The 22,659-nt window shown below is 48.1% G+C and overlaps 1 protein-coding gene across 2 annotated transcripts in view; it reads right to left on the bottom strand.

Annotated features, from left to right (window-relative positions):
• Positions 1-22,659, bottom strand: part of GGA2 (golgi associated, gamma adaptin ear containing, ARF binding protein 2) — a 47,187-nt gene that overhangs the window by 8,656 nt on the left and 15,872 nt on the right. For both annotated transcript variants that reach the window (XM_023189316.2, XM_023189317.2), the window contains 12 exons: positions 22,347-22,422; positions 21,408-21,506; positions 19,404-19,527; positions 16,388-16,491; positions 14,617-14,697; positions 13,948-14,085; positions 10,857-10,938; positions 8,549-8,674; positions 7,654-7,776; positions 7,012-7,040; positions 6,496-6,629; positions 2,927-3,084 (listed from right to left, as the gene is read on the bottom strand). In XM_023189316.2, coding sequence (XP_023045084.1) covers positions 2,927-3,084; positions 6,496-6,629; positions 7,012-7,040; positions 7,654-7,776; positions 8,549-8,674; positions 10,857-10,938; positions 13,948-14,085; positions 14,617-14,697; positions 16,388-16,491; positions 19,404-19,527; positions 21,408-21,506; positions 22,347-22,422 — 1,274 coding nt within the window. The remainder of the gene's footprint in view (positions 1-2,926; positions 3,085-6,495; positions 6,630-7,011; positions 7,041-7,653; positions 7,777-8,548; positions 8,675-10,856; positions 10,939-13,947; positions 14,086-14,616; positions 14,698-16,387; positions 16,492-19,403; positions 19,528-21,407; positions 21,507-22,346; positions 22,423-22,659) is intronic.

The following is a 22,659-nucleotide window of genomic DNA, read 5'->3' on the forward strand; positions in this document are numbered from 1 at the left end:
GCTGGAGTGCAGTGGCGCAATCTCGGCTCACTGCAAGCTCCGCCTCCTGGGTTCATGCCATTCTTCTGCCTCAGCCTCCCGCGTAGCTGGGACTACAGGCGCCTGCCACCTCGCCCGGCTAATTTTTTGTATTTTTTTAGTAGAGACGGGGTTTCACCATGTTGGCCAGGATGGTCTCGATCTCCTGACCTTGTGATCCGCCCGCCTCGGCCTCCCAAAGTGCTGGGATTACAGGCATGAGCCACCGCGCCCGGCCTTTTTTTTTTTTTTTTTTAAAGACAGAGTCTCACTGTGTCACCCAGGCTGGAGTATAGTGGCGCGATCTCAGCTCACTGCAACCTCTGCCTCCCAGGTTCAAGCGATTCTCTTGCCTCACCCTCCCAAGTGGCTGGGACTACAGGTGCCCACCACCACGCCTGGCTAATTTTTTTTCGTATTTTTTAGTAGAGACAGGGTTTCACTATGTTGGCCAGGTAGGTCTCGAACTCCTGACCTCAGGTGCTCCACCCGCCTTGGCCTCCCAAAGTGCTGGGATTACAGGCATGAGCCACCACACCTGGCCTGTAGCCCTGTTTTTAACAGCAAACAGGTAGAAAGAAATTGACCTTCAGAGAAGGACTGAATAAGCCAGACATAGTGGCGCATGCCTGTAGTCCCAGCTACTTGGGAGGCCAAGGTGAGAGGATGGCTTGAGCCTGGAGGACGGAGGTTGTAGTAAGCTGAGATGGCACCACTGCACTACAGCTGGATGATAGGGCCAGACCTTGTCTCAACAATAAAATAAAATAAAAAATAAAATAAAATAAAATAAAATACTGAATAAACAGATTACAGTACCTCTATTTAATGGTGCATATATATATATAAGTTCATAAAAATCACGTTTTTAAAGAACTAAGGGCATAAAAATGGTATATAAAGTAACAGTAAATAGAGTAACATTCTGTACACACTGTGGTATAAAATTATTAAGAACTGTGTATGTACAAATACACATACATGATAAGACAAGAAGAAAATCTATCAAGACATGAACAGAATTTCCATCTCTGGCTGGTAATGGTATAGATGATTTTACTTTTCTAGTCCTTTTTTTTTTTTTTGTGAGACAGAGTCTTCCTTGTTGCTCAGACTGAAGCACAGTGGCACGCACGATCTCAGCTCACTGCAACCTCTGCCGTCTGGGTTCAGGTGATGCTCCTGACTCAGGCTCCCGAGTAGCTGGGGATTACAGGTGCACACTACCACACCCAGCTAATTTTTGTGTTTTTAAGGTTTTACCATTTTGGCCAGGCTGGTCTCGAACTCCTGACCTCAAGTGATCTGCCCGTCTTGTCCTCCCAAAGTGCTGGCATTACAGGCGTGAGCCACTGAGTCCAGCCTATTCTATCTTTAATAAAACTCTACATTTTGAACATGTATTTTTAACTTTTTTACTTTTTAAAGTTTGCTTTGTAATAATTTCAGACTTATAAGAAGTTATAAAACTAATACAAAAATTTCTATATACCTTTCATGTAGCTTCCCCAGATGTTAACATCGTAACTACAGTACAATTATTGAATTCAGAAAATTAACACTGAACATGTATTATTTCTTAAAACAAAAATCAATAAAGAAATGTGCAGGCCGGGCGCAGTGGCTCAAGCCTGTAATCCCAGCACTTTGGGAGGCCGAGACGGGCGGATCACGAGGTCAGGAGATTGAGACCATCTTGGCTAACACGGTGAAACCCCGTCTCTACTAAAAAATACAAAAAACTAGCCGGGCGATTTGGCGGGCGCCTGTAGTCTCAGCTACTCGGGAGGCTGAGGCAGGAGAATGGCCTAAACCCAGGAGGCGGAGCTTGCAGTGAGCTGAGATCCGGCCACTGCACTCCAGCCTGGGCGCGAGACTCCGTCTCAAAAAAAAAAAAAAAAAGAAATGTGCAAAGAGCTCCCACTGTTTACCAATTCTGTTTATTTATAAATTTGTCTGCCTGGCTTTCAGGGCTCTCTGCAATCTAACCTCATCACAAAGAGCCATAGGAGGGCTCTGTGCTAAAGAGCCCAGGCCCTGGAACAGACGATCTGAGTTGTGTCCTGCTGTGCATACTAGTGTAGAGACCGTAGGCACCTTGATTAGCTGAGCCTTCCATTTCCTTCCCTTTGTAACAGAGGTAATATCCACTTTTCTGCTTTAATAAGGATCCCTAGAGAAGGAGGATCACTAGACAAATTCTTCTACTCATTTGAATTCTACCTCTTGCCAGTCATTTCAGGCCACATTAAACATTCCCTTCTTGAATCCCAAATCAATAACATTATGTGCCTAAAGGCTTGCCCATATCCTTGACAGTGTCAATACTAAGGAAGGCTAAGAAAATTAGCTAAAAGACAAGGAAGCAAACTTTTTTTTTTTTGGGAGACGGAGTCTCACTTTGTCTCTCAGGCTAGAGTGTGGTAGCATGATCTTGGCTCACTGCAACCTCCACCTCCTGGGTTCAAGCAATTCTCCTGCCTCAGCCTCCCAAGTAGCTGGGACTATAGGCACGCACCACCACGCCCAGCTAATGTTTGTATTTTTTGTAGAGACAGGGCTTCGTTATGTTGGCCAGGCTGGTCTCAAACTCCTGGCCTCAAGTGATCACCTGCCTCGGCCTCCCCATTTTTTCTTCCCCCCCAAATAGAGACAAGGCTATCTTGCCCAGGCAGGTTTCAAACTCCTGGCCTCAAGTGATCCTCCCTCCTCAGCCTCCCAAAGTGCTGGAATTACAGGCATGAGTCACCATACCTGGCCACAACCTCTTACTTTTTGCCCTCATGCAAAATCTCTCCCATTCATCAACCAAATTCAAGGGCTACCTCTACCAAACTGGAGTGGAAAAAGCTGGGAGTCTAATAGATTCCCAGGAAAAAGAAAAGGTGGGAAGTAAAATTGTACTTACTGGGCTTAACAGACTCCAAAGGGACAAACACTTGAGCCAGAGGTGTATTCTGTGAAGATGGGGAAGGAGCCAACGGGCCAGCCTCCCAGGACCAACCTGGAGAGGACTTAGTACCTGGGGGCACTTCCTTGGGGACACTTTTCTGCGAAACATAATTCCTACAAAGAAAAAATATCCAGGGTGGTGAGAGACTCCTATGCCACCCGTCCCCTTGTGACCTCCCCCCTCTGACCTCCAGCTGACCATGCATGCCACGTGGCCGGCTGGGTCCTCCACCCTCTCTGGAGTTTGCCTCCCCCAGCCCCCTCCCCATCAATAAAACTCTGTTTACAACCAAAAAAAAAAAAAAAAAAGAAATAAAAAATATCAAAGACTAGCAAAAACTGTAGCGATTTCCTGGAATTTGGGTTAGGCTTATTAAAGAACAAGGGAAAAAAAATCACACACACACACACACACACACACACACACAGAGTTAGATGTTATATGCCTTTTTTTTTTTCTGATGATACAGTGTCTTGCTCTGTTGCCCCGGCTGGAGTGTAGTGGAACTGCCTCGGCTCATTGCAACCTCTGCCTCCCAGGCTCAAGTGATTCTCCTGCCTCAGCCTCCCGAGTAACTGGGATTACAGGCACCTGCCACCACGCCTGGCTAATTTTTGTATTTTTATTAGAGACAGGGTTTCACCACGTTGGCCGTGCTCGTCTTGAACTCTTGATCTCAGGTGATTCGCCCACCTCGGCCTCCCAAAGTACTGGGATTACAGTTGTGAGCTAATGTACCAGATGTTATATGACTTTTGTCAAGTAATCAAACTCGTACCTCAGCTTCCTCATCTGTTAAATGGAAATAACAGAAGTAATTTACCTCGTAGTGCTGTTATAAGATTCAAACGAGACAATGTGTGAAAAGCACTTAGAGGCTGGGTGCGGTGGCTCACGCCTATAATCCCAGCACTCTTGGGAGGCTGAGGCAGGTGGGTCATTTGAGGTCAGGAGTTCAAGACCAGCCTGGCCGACATGGTGAAACCCAGTTTCTACTAAAAGTACAAAAATTAAAAAAAAAATAAAAATAAAAATTAGCCAGGTGGTGGTGGCGCATGCTTGTGGTGAGCTGAGATCATAACACTGCACTCCAGCCTGGGCAACAGAGCGAGACTCTGTCTCAGGAAAAAAAGAAAAAGAAAGAAAGAAAAGCACTTAAAATGTCCACACATAATAAGAACCCAATAACCTAGAGCCTTTGTTATGAGGGTGGTTCATGTTGTACTTGTCAGGCAGTCCCTGACAATAAGTAGCTCAGGCAGGTTGTTTTCCAGGTGTGATCACAGAGGGACGTGAGCCAGGCAGATGATACACAAATTACACCAGCTACTATCCACTCCATGATTTTGTCCATTTGGGACACAAACTGAAAACATTTTAGAAAACTAAAGTCCCGCGAGAAGAAATAACCCACCCTGCCCAAGTGGCTGAAAAAAAGAAGACCGCAATAAATGACCTCTGGGTGGCAAATGGGAATGAACTCCCAGGACATCCCACTTCTGCCAGAGCCAGGTGGTTTCTATCAGGAACACAGGCACTTTCAGGCTGTTTGGGTGAAGGTAAGCTGCACTTTTCCAGAGACAAAGGGACAGGATCTATGAAAATGTTGTTACATTCACATCTTAGAGAACCTCTCCCTTTAGGGATCTGTACTATAAGGCACTCCCCTAAGCATCTCCAAACTGGAAATTATGTTAATGTCCACAAAAGGGAAATGATCAAATACATCCATGCAATGAATTATAATGTAGCTATTAAGAAGACTGAGGCATATTTATAGAAACTGATATGAAATGCATCACAGATATGATATGAAAAGGTCATGCTAGAGTGCAGTTTGCAAATTAAAATCCTGTTTGTGTAACAAGCCACAAGAATGCACCACTACATGTACAGAAAAAAAGCAAAGAAGGAACATTCAACCTTGTTTTTAGGGAGTGGTACTTTGCACTTTGTTGTATATTTCTCTATGGATCAAATTTTACTTAACTTCAATTACATGGTTATTAGAAGGGAAAACAAAAACAAACAGCAAAAACCTCATGTTCTATTATTCCTAGTCCTTAAATAAACCCCCTTTCAGATGTCTTGGCCAAAGCAGGTATTTTCTAACGACTTAGGAAAGGGAGTAAAATGAGAAAAGGGAAGCAGCATATTAAACTTTTGTTGAGACAGGGTCTCACTCTGCTGTCCAGGCTGGAATGCAGTGGCATGGTAATGGCTCACTGCAGCCTCGACTTTCCGGGCTCCAGTCATCCTCCCACCTCAGCCTCCTGAGGAGCTGGGACTATAGGCATGAGCTACTACGCCTGGCTAATTTTTGTGTTTTTTGTAGAGATGGGGTTTTGCCATATATCCCAGGCTAGTCTTGAACTCCAGGGCTCAAGCGATCCACCTGCCTTGGCCTCCCAAAGAGCTGGGATTACAGGTATGATATGGTTTGGCTGTGTCCCCACCTAAATCTCATCTTGAATTGTAGCACCCACAATTCCCACATGTTGTGGCAGGGACCCTGTAGGAGAGAACTGAATCATGGGTGCAGTTTCCCCACACTGTTCTCATGGTAGTGAGTCTCATGAGATCTGATGGTTTTATAAGGGGAAACCCTTTTTCTTTTGGCTCTCATTCTCTCTTGCCTGCTGCCACATAAGACATGCCTTTTGGCTGAGTGCAATGGCTCACACTTATAATCCCAGCACTTTGGGAGGCAGAGGCAGGCAGATTATGAGGTCAGGAGATCAAGACCATCCTGGCTAACATGGTGAAACCCCATCTCTACTAAAAAAACACAAAAAATTAACCAGGTGTGGGCACACACCTGTAATCCCAGCTACTCAGGAGGTTGAGGCAAGAGAATCGCTTGAACTCGGGAGGCAGAGGTGGCAGTGAGCTGAGATTGCACCACTGCACTCCACCCAGGGTGACAGAGCGAGACTCCGTCTCAAAAAAAAAAAAAAAGAAAGAAAACATGCCTTTTGCCTTCCGCCATGATTGGGAGGCCTCCTCAACCACGTGAAACTATGAGTCCATTAAACCTCTTTTTGTTTTTAAATTACACAGTCTCGGGTATGTCTTTATCAGCAGTGTGAAAACGAACTCATACAAGGCATGAGCCATTGCACCTGGCCTAAACTTTCAACAAAAAGATGATTCTCGGCCAGGCAGATGGATCACCTGAGGTCAGGAGTTTGAGATCAGCCTGGCCAACATGGTGAAATCCCATTTCTACTAAAACTTAAAAAAAAATTAGCTGGGCATGGTGGCATGTGCCTGTCATCCCAGTTACTTGGGAGGCTGAGGCAGGAGAATCGCTTGAACTCAGGAGGTAAAGGTTGTAATGAGCCCAGATTGTGCCACTGCACTCTAGCCTGGGCAATAGAGCGAGACCCTGTCTCAAAAAAAAAAAAAGATGTTTCTCCAGAGCAAGAGGCTGTCTTAGAGCACCATTCTCTGGCCCTTGCCCCATGAGAAGGAACTGCACTCAGGAGCCACACTCTCCCACTCCCCTTGCCCAGAAGACTCACAGAGGGCCCGGAACTGGCTGTGGTGAGAGGAGGTCCAGTAAATTCCTATCTGCAGAAGGGTTCTGAACGCCACCGCCTGGCAGTGTGCTGGAGGAGGGATTCCTCTTTTCCTCACAGCAATTCTGACCAGCAACCTGTCAAATCAGGAATGGCTAAAGTAAGACCAGGGTATGAGTGACCATCAGCCACAGTAAAACCAAGGCACAGCTCTCCTGAGCCCACCCAAGCTGCTGTGGCCCAGGCTGGTGACATCTCTTGGGGCAAGAGGGGAAAGAAAGGGCAAGATCACACTCGGCTCCTGGGCAGACCTCCAGGAAGCAGGAGTCTGGTGTAACCTGTCTCCCCTGGGGTACCAGCCAGACAGTATGGGTGAGGAAGAGGCTTTGGACCTCCAAGGCCATGATTCCACCGGGACAGTGCAGGAGCACCTCTCTGCTCGCCAGGCAGTGCTGCCTCACAAGGGCAGGTCTGAGACCCTCCCCTTCTCTCTCTGGGCCCTGGGAAGAGCATCCTCACCGTGCCTGTAACAGGAGCATCACTGATTCCTGTAAGAAAGGAGTGGAGATGCATAACATTAACTCCACCTGCTTCAAGATGGTGAGTAATGCCACACCCACCCCTTCTAGGACATCCAGAAAGTCTAGACAAATAAGCAACTTACTGAAGGTCATGCGACTCATCCATGGCCACTCTGTGACTAATATGCAAGGGGGACCCGCTCAACTGCCCAGAACACCCGATTCCCTCGGCAGCAGGTACGTGCTCCCTGAGGGAACCAGCTCACTCTCCTACTCACAACCACCTTGATTCCCTCAGCAGCAGGTATGTGCTTTCTGAGGGGACCAGCTCACTCTCCTACTCACAACCATCCCGACTCCCTCAGCAGCAGACGTGTTCCCCGAGGGTCCAGCTCACTCCCCTACTCACACTCATCTTGACTCGCTCAGTAGCAGACACGTGCTTCCTGAGGGGACCAACTCACTCCCCTACTCACTCCCTCAGCAGCAGGTACGTGCCCCCAGAGGGAACCAGCTCATTCTTCCTATTCACAACCATCTCGACCCCCTCAGCAGCAGGCACGTGCTCCGCGAAGGGAACCAGCTCGCTCCCCTACTGGCACCCATCCTGTGCCTGCTTCCCACAAGGACCTGCCCTCACCCAAGGCTGCCAAGTCTTGATGAAGCAAAGATGGCACCACAGTCCCCGCCTGCGCAGGTCCATCGTCCACCTCCAAGTCAATCAGGGGACAGGTCTTCATGCAGCCTGTTGGATTCTGAAAGACTAGAAAGCCCAGGGTTAGGAAGAGAAGTCAGCTGGACATGAGAGCAAAGTCTCCACATAAATCCAATCAGCTTCTCTCAGGCCACCTCCTAATCAAATGGTAACGCCCTCCCTGCCCTTCCAAGAACCTTCCACTCAGCTGAGTGTCCTGACACACAAGCTCAGCTGGCATCGGGGACAACAGGGAGCCAAGGCCTGCCTTCCTACCCCAGGGATCACAGGCCATCATGCAAAGGTCCCATCACCCTGGAGGAGAGCAGATTCGGCCTTCTCCAGCTCAGGCCATTCCGAGGCTTCTGACCACAGCTGATCAAAATCACACTCAGTGCTTGAAAGACGCAGACCTCCAGGCCCAGCTCCAAGCAGTCTTGATTCATAAGGTCCAAGCCAGGGACCTAAGCAGTGGCAGTTCAACCAGTGCTCCAGGTGATTCTGATACAGCTGACCTGGCACTAGGAACCTCGAGGAAGACCATTTCTTTTGTCTCTAGCCCCCATATGCAAGCATTTATGAGAATTCAAACCCAGGCACAGCTTAGCCATCTGCTTCTGTGTGTAGTCAAAGCTGGGGTCCAGCCCGGCAACCAGCTCATGACAATTCCTGTGGCTGGGCGTGGCAACACGAAACCCGCTTTCACAGGAAGGGGAACAAAGGGCGAGTTCTCTCATTTCTATTCCTTAACCCAGACTATGTTTAGGACCCATTCTTTTTTTTTTTCTGGGAATTGCAGGCTGCCCCAAGGCAGAAGGCAAGGAGAGGCTTTCAAACATACCTCTGGAGACAGGGATGTCTCCCACTGAGCTGGTCACTCTGTTTCCAAAGGTGACCCGGCCCTCCATCACCTGTTTGTACAGCAGAACTCCTTGGGTGAGGAGGTCATTTGCCTGGAGAATTTCCGCTGAAGAATGAGGGAAGAATCAGAACCCCCTGGTTTGGTGACCAACAATCTCAATCCTTTCTAAGCTTTTCCATAAAACAGCCTTCATATGGCTCGACTATGTTCAGTTTATTCACACCTCCAGCCCCCAGATTGTGTCATCGAACCCTATCAGGCCTAGTCAGTTAACCCGAGTCCTAACATGTTAGTAGTTCTCAATGCAGAAGGAACCAAATCTGTTCACCTTCTACAACTGTACTGTCCAGAGTACTGACCAGCAGTAAGCACTCAAATTAAGGCCCTTTAAATAACAAACTTTTAACTTTAACTCAGAACCTGTTGGCTGGGCGCAGTGGCTCATGCCTGCAATCCCAGCACTTTGGGAGGCTGAGGTGGGTGGATCACCTGAGGTCAGGAGTTCAAGACCATCCTGGCCAACATGGTGAAACCCAGTTTCTACTAAAAATACAGAAAGTTAGCCAGGCGTGGTGGCGGGTGCCTGTAATCCCAGCTATTCGGGAGGCTGAGGTGGGAGAATTGCTTGAACCCAGGAGAGGGAGGTTGCAGGGAGCTGAGATCACGTCATTGCACTCCAGCCGGGGCAACAAGAGTGAAACTCTATCTCAAGAAAAAAAGAAATATCAGAAACAGAAACATTAACAGCATCATGGGGGATGCCACGAGCAGAACTGAGACTAAGAATACTCTCAATTCAGAGGGCCTATTTTCATGCAAGGAAAAAAGGCTGCACGTGGTGATTCACGCCTGTAATCCCAGCACTTTGGGAAGCCAAGGCGGGCAAATCACTTGAGCGCAGGAGTTTGAGACCAGCCTGGCCAACATGGCAAAACTCCATCTCTACAAAAAGTACAAAAATTCGCCAGGTATGGTGGTGTGCAACTGTAGTTCCAGCTACTCAGGAGGCTGAGGCATGAGAATTGCTTGAACCCAGGAGGTAGAGGCTGTAGAGGCTGCAGTGAACTGAGATCACGCCACTGGACTCCAGCCTGAGCAACAGAGTGAGACTGTCAAAAAAAACGAAAAAGGATTGCAGAGGGCATGCACATGCTATCCACTGAGACTAAAGAAATATAAACCAATTATACAGTAGGGCTTTTCTATACAGTAGGGCTTTTCTTTTGCGTCTGATTTAGAACAATTTTTTTTTTTTTAAGTTAGCAAGAGATGATTAAGGAGGAATTTCATCAGGGAAATCTGAACACTGACTGAATCTTTGATTATTTTGAAATGTCCAGAGGCTGGGGATTGTGGCTCACGCCTGTAAGCCCAGCACTTTGGGAGGCCACGGCAGGCAGATCACTAGAGGCCAGGAGTTTGAAACCAGCCTGGCCAAATTGGTGAAACATCATCTCTACAAAAATACAAAAATTAGCCAGGCATGATGGTGGTTGCCTGTAATCCCTGCTACTCGGGAGGCTGAGGCAGGTGAATGGCTTGAACCCAGGAGGTGGAGGTTGCAGTGAACCAAGATTACACCACTGCACTCCAGCCTGGACAACACAGTGAGACTCCATCTCAAAAAAAAATTAAAAGAAAAAGGAATGTCTAGAATTTGCTTCAAAACAGACCAGGGAATGGGTGGGTACAAAAAGAGGTACAGATGAAACAAGACTAAAAAAGTCAGCTATGAGCTGGTAATTATTAAAGATGAGTAAAGAATACATAGAATTTATTTTACTATTCCTGTCTCTCATGTTTTGAGATTTTCCATACTAAAGAGTTAAATTTTTTTTTAGTAACTGTGGACAATTTTTCACGTCCCTACGGATGTCCCTTCCATTTTCCAATTGGCTGGGCTCTCTTAGGTGACCTACCTGGCCCCTGAAGATACAAAAGCTGGTGATCCCTTTGAGACACCACCCGCAGCTGCTTCTCTGGCCCCTACGATTGGTCAGCTTTTCCTGAAGCCTCCAGAGGCATCTTTCTTCTACCTCTCACACCCCGATCTCCATGGTCAATTTCCACCCCTTTTCAGGCTTTAGACCTGCTGCTGATTTCTTACTGAAGCCTGGATCCTGCTGGAAGTCAGTTCTGAGGCAACTCAGGCCACACCCTACCTAAGCACAAGCTCCACGGAACATCAAGTCCACTCTGTCTTGTTCCTGGCACAGTAGCGTGACAGGAGGGACCGAGTCTGTCTTGCACCTGTGCTGCTAGCTACACCCAAGGAAAGAAAACTTACCGAGTGCATCATCGTCATCAGTGGTGTCACTCGCCAGCCGGAACAACGTGGGCCGCAGCTTTTCACACCTCTCATACACGACCTGAAAGAGCACAACGTGGTTCATGACACAAGCCCAGGCACCCCACAACACCCCCCTCCAGGGCCCCAGGAGCCTCTGATCAGGCAGGCGGCAGAGTCTGGGGCTTCAGGAGGCCTCCTGTTGGTCCTGACTTCGAGAGTGCAGGTTTGAAGTAACATGGCAGAGTTTCAGAAAAAGATTACAGGCTACAAGTGTATGATTTTTGAAAATAAAAGAATCTGACCGGGCAGGGTGGCTCACGTCTGTAATCCCAGCACTTTGGGAGACTGAGGTGGGCAGATCACCTGAGGTCAGGAGTTCAAGACCAGCCTGGCCAACAGGGTGAAACCCTGTCTCTACTAAAAATACAAAAGTTAGCGGGTGCCTGTAATTCCAGCTACTCACGAGGCTTAGGAATTTGGAAAGACAGTAGTTCATTTCTGCTAATCTTGTGAAGTGGAAGGACAGGTAAATAAAGGAGTTATGTGGGGGCTGGCTCCCCTGTGCAGAGAAACATTAAAAAAAAATGGAATGCAGAGAGAGATGGCTGAAACAGACCTGCAGAAGGAGGTGGAGAACAGAGCTCCAAGGGAGACCAAGAGCATGGCTGCCTCGAACCTGCCACAGAAAGGCTGTAGTTTCTTTTTGATTGTTTGTTTGTTTTTGAGATGGAGTTTCGCTGTTGTTGCCCAGGCTGGAGTGCAATAGTGTGATCTTGGCTCACCACAACCTCCGCCTCCCGGGTTCAAATGATTCCCCTGCCTCAGCCTCCCGAGTAGCTGGGATTACAGGCATGCGCCACTATGCTCGGCTGATACTGTATTTTTAGTAGAGATGGGGTTTCTCCATGTTGGTCAGGCTGGTCTCAAACTCCTGAACTCAGGTGATCCGCCTGCCTTGGCCTCCCAAAGTGCTGGGATTACAGGCGTGAGCCACTGAGCCCGGCTGGACTGTGGTTTCTTAGATGTGACAACAAAAGCACCAGCAAGACATTTAAAAAAAAAAGAAAAAGAAAAGAAGGCCAGGCATGGTGGCTCATGCCTGTAATCCCAGCACTTTGAGAGGCCAAGGCAGGTGGATCACCTGAGGTCAGGGTTCGAGACCAGCCTGGCCAACATGGTGAAACCCTGTCTCTACTGGTCAGGTACGGTGGCTCACACCTGTAATCCCAGCACTTTGGGAGGCTGAGGTGGGCGGATCACCTGAGGTCAGGAGTTCGAGACCAGCCTAACCAACATAGAGAAACCCTGTCTTTACTTAAAAAAAAAAAAAACACAAAATTAGCCAGGTGTGCTGGCACATTCCTGTAATCCTAGCACTCGGGAGGCTGAGGCAGGAGAATTGCTTGAACCCAGGAGGCGGAGGTTGTGGGGAGCTGAGATCACGCAACTGCACTCCAGCCTGGGCGATAGAGCGAGACTTTGTCTCAAAAAACAGAACAAAACTAAACTTTCCCGCTTCAAAAGATGCTATCAAAACAGTGAAAAGGATGGGAGAAAACTGTCTGATAAGGAACTTGTATCCAGAATACATAAAAAATGCTTGTAACTCAAAAAGACACTCCAAAAGATGGGCAACGGATTTGCAGACATGTCTTCTAAGATGTACAAGCTGCCAATAAGCATAGAAAATAAACAAGCCATTAAGAAACAGAAAGTTGCAATGAGACAGCACTTCACACACTCCAGGAGGGCTCCGATCAAAAAGATAACAGCAAATGTTGGCAGGATGCAGAGAACTGGAACCAATACATTGCTGCTGGGAATGTAAAATGGCACAGCCACTTTGGAAAACAGTTTGGCAGTTTCTCAAAATGTTAAATATGGAGTTACCCCAAGATCCAGCAATTCCATTTCTAGGTATATACCCAAGAGAATTAAAAACCTATGTTCACATAAAAACTTGGACAAAGTTCAAAGTCATTAATCTTAATGAATAATTCAAAGGCATCATTCATAATAGCCAAAAAGTAGGAACAAACCAAATGCCCATCAGCTGATAACAAAAACAAAATGTGAGAAACAAAATGTGGCATAGCCAAACAATGGAACACTATTCAGGCATGAACAGAAATGGAGCAGTGACACATGCTACCAGATGGATGCACCTGCAAACATTAGGCTACGTGAAGGAAGCCAGACACGAAAGCCCACGTATGTGTAACTGCGCTTGGACAAAGGATCCAAATAGGCAAATCCAGAGAGACAGAAAGTGGATTAGTGGTTGCCAGGGACTGGGGAAAGGGGAGTTTGGGAAAGGGGGAACGACTGTTAATGGGTACAAGGTTTCTTTTAGGGGTGATTAAGATATTCTATAACTAGGTAGATACGATGTTTGCTTTTATGGTATGTTAATTATCTCAATAAAGATGCTGTATAAAAACTAAGATCTCAAGATGTGGAGGAGCTAGTACTTGCATATGCTGCTGTTAGGATTGTAAAATGGTGCAATCACCCTGGAAGATGCTTAGCCACTTTGTTTCCTAACAAGTTAAATATATACTTAGCATATGACCTAGTAATCCCAGACATTTACCCACAAGAAATGAAAATAGATGTTCACACAAAATCCCGTGTACACAACTGTTTATAGCAGCGTGATTCAAAATCACCCAAAGATGGAAACAACGCAAGGCCCATCAATAGGTACATGCTGTGGTACATCCAGGTGACGGGACAGTACCTGGCAATAAGAAGAAACAAGCTACTGCTACACACAGCAACGTGAATGGATCTAGAGTGAGATCGAGAAGCCAGGCAAAAATAGAGGGTTATGTACTGCATCATTCCATTTATACAAGAGTCTGGGAGTTGTCAGCGAATCAGAACAGAAAGCAAATCAGTAGCTGCCCGGGGATTGGGGAGCAGCGGAGAGAGGAAGGGAGAACAAAGCAGCACAAGGACATTTGGGGAGGTGTCAGATATGTTTACCATCTTGACTCTGAGATGGCTTCATGGGTGCATACAGGTGAAAGCACTGTGAACTCCCTTTAGTAAACACGTGCAGCCCCGTGTTACACCTGAAGATTACCTGCAGGGCCTCCTGGTCGGGCAGGGCCTGCCCTGGCCTGCGGTACATGCTCAGCATCTCCTGCAGCACCTTCACATGGCTTCGCACTTCCTCCACCGCACTGACCCTCTTGGACACCTTCTCCGATTTTTCTTGCTCCTTTTGGGAAAAAGAAGAGGATGAGAGTGAAGGAGCAGAAACCCTGGCTGAAGCCTGGGAAAGAGTCACTATTGAGAAAGCTCGCTCAGGGGAGTCACCAGGACGTTAAGTGCATGGGAGAGCTCACACAGTGGGTGAAAAAATACTCAAAAGCCCAGAATTCCTGGGGAGGAAACTGCAGTTTGGGGAATGGTGACCGTGACCTCTGCCTCTGTGCCACCAGCCTCAAGCCCTCTGAAAAGCAGTTTCCTAAACCTGGACTTTGTCCGTACCAATACCTGTTGCTGGGATCGAAGCTGGTGTCTAGGAAATGCTTTGAGCAGCATGGATGAAAGCAGCTGAGAAGTACGACAGCAGCGGGATTTCTGCTTCCAATTGAGGGAGCCTATGGCGTTCCCCAGAGTTCAGGGCTAGGAGCCACTCTTTCTCCCAGGTAACCATTCCTCTACCCCTCAAGCATAGGCTCATGTGCACTGTCTTTCAGCCTCTGTCAAATGCTGCTTCTACTGAACCAACTGGAAGAATGCCCACCTCCTTGACCAAATTCTTGATTAACCGGTTTGCAGCCTGAAGGTCCTCAGGGTGGTTGCTCTTTAGAAGCCTTGTCAGAAGCTGGAGAGAGTGAACAGGAAGAGTAGGTGAGACCACAACTCCCTCAGGCCCAGAGCAGAAGCAGCAGCTACGGAGGAGTTAACACTAACAACAGCGCACACATTTCACAGGCACTGTCTCACCAAACGGTCCCAAGGACACGATGATGCAGGCACTCTGACTATCCCAATACACCACTGTTTTTTTTTTTTTTTTTTTTTTTTTTTTTTTTTTGAGACCGGGTCTTGCTCTGTTGTCAGGCTGGAGTGCAGTGGCGTGATCTTGACTCACTACAACCTCTGCCTCCCAGGTTCACACCATTCTCCTGCCTCAGCCTTCCAAGTAGCTGGGACTACAGGCACGTGCCACCATGCCCAGCTAATTTTTGTGTTTTTAGTAGAGACGGGGTTTCACCATGTTGGCCAGGGTGGTCCAATCTCTTGACCTCGTGATCTGCCTGCCTCGGCCTCCCAAAGTGCTGGGATTACAGGGATGAGATGCTGTGCCCAGTCCGCCACTGGTTTTCAGTGGGATAGGGGGATGTGGGGGATTACTTCTCCCAGGGGATGTCTGGCCAAGTCTGGAGAAATTTGGTTGTCACAACTAGAGAGGGGGTGCTACTGGCAGCTCGTGGGTAGAGTCGGGAATGCTGTGAACATCCTACAGTGCACAGGCCAGTCCCCAACAACAGGGAATCTCTGGCCCAAATGGGCGCTAGGTCTGCAGTTGCCTGGGACCATGTGCTTTACGATGCAACAGACCCTGGTGATCTTGTTCATCTCTTCATTTCCAATGCCTAGCAGGATGCCTGGCACAGAGAAGTCACTCAATCTTCATGGGACGGATGGCAGGACAGGTGGGGATAATGAGGGCTGGTAACACAGGATTCTTTCTCAGAAGTCACACCATACCTCCTTCCTAGCTCCTCCCATCCTCTGCAAACCCAAGGCACCAAACAGGAGGAAAGCCAGGGAGAAAGGCGGCCCGGAGCCTAGACTAGTCTTGCTCATTCTAACAACAGGGACCTGATGGCCACAGAGTATCTAGGCCCAAGGAGTGGGTATAGGGACGGGGTGCAGTTGGCAGGCAGACCATACCACGCAGAAACGAGTACATAGTGTGTAGCCTTCCGACGCTCCGTGAACTAGACCTGTGACTGACCAAGAACAGTCATGACCAAAAACACTGACAGCAGAAGGCCAAAGGGCTCCCCACTCACAGGCACCATAGAGTTATCCCTGGGTCTTGGCCACCTTACTCTTCTTGTCCCTCTAGATACTGATGTCCAAGGAACAACGATTTGGGGAGTTCACAGTGGATGGAAAATGGATAGGGCCGGGCTCACTGGCACTGAGAAAGAGCTGAACCAACACACAGCAGCAAGTCCTTCCACTGTCCCCACCCCAATACCACACCCCTACAGGACATGACCCATCACCCACACTTCCCACGAGCTAGCATTCTGCACCTTCTTTCCCCAAGGAAGGCTGTGCAGAAAAGGGAGAGGGCACAAAGAGCCCAGCACCTTATTAGTCGGCTTATCCATAAAGAATGCACCCAAATCTTCTGCTACCTCACTCCTAACGGCCTGTCTGGAGAGGAGAATCCACGTAACCTGGCCCCCTTCACACTCTGATTCAAGCATCAAAGGGCATTCCCAGTCCCTAAGGGAAAAGGTCTGATCAGACACCATGTAGGTCTGGTTCCTTACCTTGGACTTTTCTTCATCAGCATCAAAGATGGAGCTCTTGGGCCAAGGAGATGGTGGGGGTAAGATTTTATCCACTGGTAGTTTAGGGTCTTGTTTTATAATTCCTAAAAATGCAATTTACAAAGTTAAGACACCAATATGGTACCCAGAAACTTCAGTCAGAAACCAGTATAAAGTCCAGAAACCCCTGGTTCCTGATACCATGCTAGGAAAGCACTGTCAACAGCCTTCAAAGACAACACCCAGTTTATGAATGAAGTTTTACATCATCTCTTAGGAGAATCCAAGGGACCATCATGGTGGCCGGGACATCAGAGCCAACTATGTCAGAGAAGAGCCAGTCCTGAAGGCCTGCAGTCTGTGGGCCCTATGCTATAAAAACATGGATCAGTTTATCCAGCTACATAACCTCCCAGGGATCAAAAGTATCTGGAGGGTCCCTGATGAAGCTCCTGAAAATGCTGAGTGCATGTGACAGGGAACAACAGTCTATCCTGAACCCGGGTTCCTTTTTTTAAGAGCCCAATATAAAAAGAAATTCAGATTCCCATCTTACAAACAGGATACACAAGGGTGGGAACTATCACCCCCACTGTGACAACAACAAAACACTGGAAAGTGTGCAAATTCACAACATTTTTGTTGTTTTTGAGACAGATTCTTGCCCTGTCTCCCAGGCTAGAGTGCAGTGGTGTGATCACGGCTTGCTGCAGCCTCAAACTCCTGGGCTCAAGCAGTCCTCCCACCTTGGCCTTCCAAGTAGCTGGGACTACAGGTGGGCACCACCACACCCAGCTAATTTAAAAAAAAAATTTTTGTAGAGATGGGGTCTCGCTATGTTGCCCAGGCTGGTCTGAAACTCCTGGCCTCAAGAGATTCCTCACCTCAAACTACCAAAGTGCTGGGATCACAGGTGTGAGCCACCATGCCCAGCCTGCAACTTCCTTGAATCCATCAGAGAGGTCAGATCACAGGGCAACAACTAAGTAACCTGAAATCTAAGGAAAAAAACAACCTCCAAGGATTGACAAAAGGCAATACCAATAGTAACAACTAAGCTAGAATTATTTTAAAATTGTTTACAAGCCAGTGTGAGCTGCCAAGAGAATACAGAATTTCTGGAGGCTGCAACAGAAAGAAAATAAGCTCTTCTCCAGAGGCTTACAAAAATAGCGGGAAGGCCTGAAGGCAGGATTACAGGGAGAAGAGGAACAAACGTTGCAGTCTTAGAGCACTGGTGGAACCCACTGCAGCTAGAGAAAAAATAGGGGAGAAAAAACAAAACCAAACCCTAGTACCCTTGGAGGAGGAGCAGGAATTATGTCCTGGGCCCAGATCTACACTGGGGTGAGGCAGGATCACAAACAGATCCTACCAAGACCCAGGATGCAGTGCCTGCCTAAGAACCAGGCTGAACCAGAACAAAGACTGGCCCTGCCCACCACCCTATCCCTCTGACAAGGGACAGCTGTCTACTGCTATGAGTGGCAAGAACAAGGAGAAAGGCTCTCTCTGAGGTGCAAAGTGAAGACCTACAGCTGAGAGAACAGATCCTGAAAAAATTAACAAACTAGCCCCCAACCTAAACACAGGCTCACACTAGAGGAATCTGAAATCTGATGTCACTACAGCAACAACAAATCTCACACCCAGTTCAAATCCTGCCTACCAAAAGGAAAGCTCTACCCAATTCCAGGGATTAAAAACTCCTGACCTCACTGATGGATATGCCAACTACCCTGATTTGATCACTACACATTGCATGCATGAACCGAAATATCACATTGTCTCCAATAAATGTGTATAAGTATGTGTCGATTAAAAATAAATCCACGGCTGGGCACAGTGGCTCACGCCTGTAATCTGAGCACTTTGGGAGGCTGAGGCAGGCGGATCATTTGAGGTCGGGAGTTTGAGACCAGCCTGAGCAACACGGTAAAATCCCATCTCTACTAAAAATACAAAAATTAGCCGGGCATGGTGGCGGGTGCCTATAATCCCAGCTACTTGAGAAGCTGAGGCATGAGAATCGCTTGAACCCAGGAGGCAGAGGTTGCAGTGAATGGAGTTCGTCCCACTGCAGTCCAGCCTGGGTGACAGAGTAAGACTCTGTCTCAAAAAAAAAAAAGTATTGAAAGATCTGTCTGCACGTTGTTACTTTTATCACAGGAGTATTTTTCACACTCTGGCTCATAGGTAGCATTTATCTGTACTTCACAGTAAGGTTCCACTATTTCAGGAAAAGAGGTTAAAGATGGACATGGCGGCTCACGCCTGGGAGGCTGAGGTGGGAGGATCATTTGAGCCCAGGAGTTCGAGACCAGCGTGGGCAACACTGCAAGACCTTGTCTCTACAAAAAATAAAAATATTTGGTGTAAGTAAGAGAGCAAGTGAAACAGAAATAGAGAGAGAGAGAGAGAGAGAGGGAGGGAGAGTGTGTGTGTGTCTGTGTGTGTTGGGGTGCAGGTGGGAGAATAATAAGTGAATAAATCATCTGGGTATGGTGGCACACGTCTGTAGTCCCAGCTACGTGGGAGGCTAAACCAGGAGAATGGTTGGAGTCCAGGAGGTCGAGGCTGCAGTGAGCCATGACTCCACCACTGTGCTCCAGCCTAGGTGATGGGGCAACACCTTGTCTCAAAAAAAAAAAAAAAAGAAAAGGTTAGTTTTTAAGCAACCAAGAATTTTAAAAGACAAATAAGTGCTTTAGTGACATAGGTAGCTTGTAGGTCACTTTAGTGACATAGGTACCTTTCTCATGCTGTGGTTTCCTATGATCCAGGCAACAGGGAAAAAAGCAAGCCTTACATCACCTTTCTAGGTTTGCACTATGGCTTTTAAAGGTAAGTAGATAAAAGATTTATTGCGTAAAAAAAAAAAAATCAAAACTCTATCTCAGTGTCTATGGTCCTACATAAGAAGTCCAGCTTTCAACAAAAATTATAAGGCAGACGAAAAAACAGGAAGATACAGGCCGAGACAAGAGGAAATATGACACAGTAACGCAAGTCAGACCTTGTTTCTTCAGCATCTGATAGGCATCTCGGATCTTGATGTCTTCCGGAAACCAGACTGTCCAACTAAAGAGTATTTCAATGACTCTTCCTTTAACTTTTGCTGTGGCCCAAGACCCCAGGTACTGTAAGTAAAAAGGAAAGAGAATTCTAGAGCTGGAAGAGACTTGGGAGACCGACACTTTAACTGAAGAGGTAGCTGCTGACGCCCAGAGACACGAGCACCCAGGAATGGTATGAGTGTGAGGAGAGACTAGAGGCCACCCCATCTGGCACCTAGCCCTGGAGTCCTTCCTGGGATTCAAGGAATTGATCTCCACAATACTCACACTAAACCCCACCATGCAGAGGCCTAGGTCAGAGCCTGTTCTACACCACTGGGGACAGTCATTTTTTTGCCTCAGACAAGAACATAATAATAAAACTTGGGGCCGGGCGCGGTGGCTCACGCCTGTAATCCCAGCACTTTGGGAGGCCGAGACGGGCGGATCACGAGGTCAGGAGATCGAGACCATCCTGGCTAACACGGTGAAACCCCATCTCTACTAAAAATACAAAAAAACTAGCCAGGCGAGGTGGCGGGCACCTGTAGTCCCAGCTACTCCGGAGGCTGAGGCAGGAGAATGGCGTAAACCCGGGAGGCGGAGCTTGCAGTGAGCTGAGATCCGGCCACTGCACTCCAGCCTGGGCAACAGAGCAAGACTCTGTCTCAAAAAAAAAAAAAAAAATAATAATAATAATAATAAAACTTGGTCTTTGCTTCAGTTCCTGGCACAGAACTTCAAAAATCCTCAGAATTTCCTGAGTCACAAGAGTGTCTTGTTATTCAAGAGACATACTCACAGGGCGCACCTGAGTTTTCACTAATGACTTACAGTGAGTGCCTAGAGAGTTTCAAGGGCTGGCCACTCCAAAGAGATCAACCCTGTGATCAGAGGGCTGAAACTTTCAGCCCCATCCCCTGACCCGTGCCCTCACATCCCCACCAACAGAGGTGGCAGGGGCAGGCAGGGGGGTGTGAACTAGAGATTGAGTTCAACTATGTGGCCAGTGATTTGACCGATCATGCCTCGGTAATAAAACCTAGAGGTAGATCAAGCCAGCAAGGATGTGTAAAAAAAAAAAAAAAGAAAGAAAAAACACTGAAACAAGGAAGCTCAGAGAATCTCTCAGATGAACCTACGATGGGAGGATGGCAAGCTCAGAGTCCAGGAGAGGGACAGCAGATCTGTCCCCTCTTGCCACACCAAGACCTTGCCTATGCATTGCTTCCATTTGTATCCTTTATAATAAAACAGAGATACAAAGTATAGTGCTTTCCTGTATATGTGAATCATTCTAGGGAATTATGGAATCTGGGGCGGCGGCGGGATGGGGGGGCGTTCATGGGAACCCCTGAATCTGCAGCTGGGGATGCAGAAGTGTAGCAGTTTGAGGACACATGAGACTCACGGCTGGCAGCTGAAACACGGGAAGCCTAAGCAGCACTGAGCCCTCACCGCGTGGGGTCCGGGTAGCATGCAGCTCTGAGAAGCGTCAGAACTGAAATGAACTGTGGGACCCACAGTCAGTGTCAGCACTGTTGTGGGAACACAGCAAGGCAGGGCTCAATGTTGGTTACCTGAGACTGGCTGAGCTAAGACAGGGGCCAGGAAGACAGGTGCAGAGGACAAGGCAGGAGGTGATAGGATAACTTCAGGCCACCCCTGGGATCTCTCACTGTCTCTACCAGGAACCTGTGCCTCCAAGCTGGAGTTCCTCATCTCCTCTAGGCCACATGTCTCCATGGCCTTCTTACAGGGGAAATGTGAAAACGCTAACAGTGAGGGGCACGGGTCAGCTGATGAGCAGAGCCTCTTCCTAGAGCTTGGAGAGAAGAGCACTTTCACAGGCAGGAGCAGGTTTTGTCCATGTGTGGGCCTGCCTCTGGCCTGAGGAGGGCACCAGGAGTTTGACGGCAGGCGTAGGTGTGGCACAGTGGGCAGAGCCAAGCCCAGGTACTCACCTTTGGGGACAACACTTTGATCAGTTCATTCAGGAAACGAAATTTGGCCACCTCGCTGTGGAACTTCTCCCCACAGTGGTTCATGCACATCTCCAGCACCTGCACAGACAAAGGACCCCCGTGAGAAGGTGGAAAGCCAGTGGTCCCAGGCTCCCCTCCAGGCTGGTAACCACTTGCTGGAGACTGCGCTGGAACCACGGCTAACCCTGCCTCAAGCCTATGAGGACACTGAAGTTTTGATGAAGAAGACTTTTTCAGATCAAGAAAAAAATGTCCCCTGTTCAATCTTGCTATAACTGCCTGAGGTTTATGCCCAGGAAAGAGCTTAGTGGTATATGTCAAACCCTGAGGTCACCCCACCTTTAAGGAGACCTTTTGAGAGTGAAAGTGGCTCAAGAAGCAACTCCTCCCCAGAGGCAGAAATCCAGTATCCAGTGCCCAAGACCAGCCAGATGTCACCCCTTGGCACTCAAGAGGCAAGCTGGGCCTGCAGACCCCTCCTCTGGTCCATACTGTGGCTTTCAACACTGCAAATTAGTCACCAACATCTAAACTCTCAAACATATACAAAGACCTAAACTAGCAATCCTGAGCCTATACTCATACCTGCCAACAGTCAGCGGGCCCTGTGCTAGAGCTGCCTTCTTTAGACAGGGCACATGAACTTGCCAGCCCTGGTCTAAGAAGGGCAAATGAAATAAAACCTTCCTTTCCTTCTCCCACAGTAGACTCAATGCTGCCCTGAAAAAAACAGACGAGAAAGAGAAGAAGGGTGGGGACCCTGGCCCAGAACTCCCTCCTCCAACCTGCTGTGAAGGTGAACCTCTCAGAGGAGGCTCCCTGCCCCAACGGAAAGGATCTGGGTGGAAGCAAAGTGCCTCTCAGCTCTCTATAGCACAAGTACAGGAAAGCTTAGGCTACAAGGTAAGCCCAACTCACCGTTAAGGCATAAAGAGCTTCCTTTTCTTGCGGAGACTGGATCTTGTGGGCCAGTAGCCAGGGCGCATGTGTGGGGCTATAGGGAAACAAAAAGATCTAGACTCTGGGCACGCAATAAGAAACTAACCCAAGTGGCTAAGCATACTCAGTAAAGCCACTTTTCTTCCAGGGGCTGGTGTCCAAAAGCAGAGGTGGAGCGTGCCTGACAAATAGCCCACGCAGGGGCCCTGGAGAGGGACACCTCCCACCCACCCTGGTTGCACCTACAGCACGCAAGGTCCTCCTCCTGCCCAGGGCATACTGCCCTCCCCTC

This window comes from Piliocolobus tephrosceles, chromosome 17, assembly GCF_002776525.5.
Source record: "Piliocolobus tephrosceles isolate RC106 chromosome 17, ASM277652v3, whole genome shotgun sequence".
Classification (NCBI taxonomy): Eukaryota; Metazoa; Chordata; class Mammalia; order Primates; family Cercopithecidae; genus Piliocolobus; species Piliocolobus tephrosceles.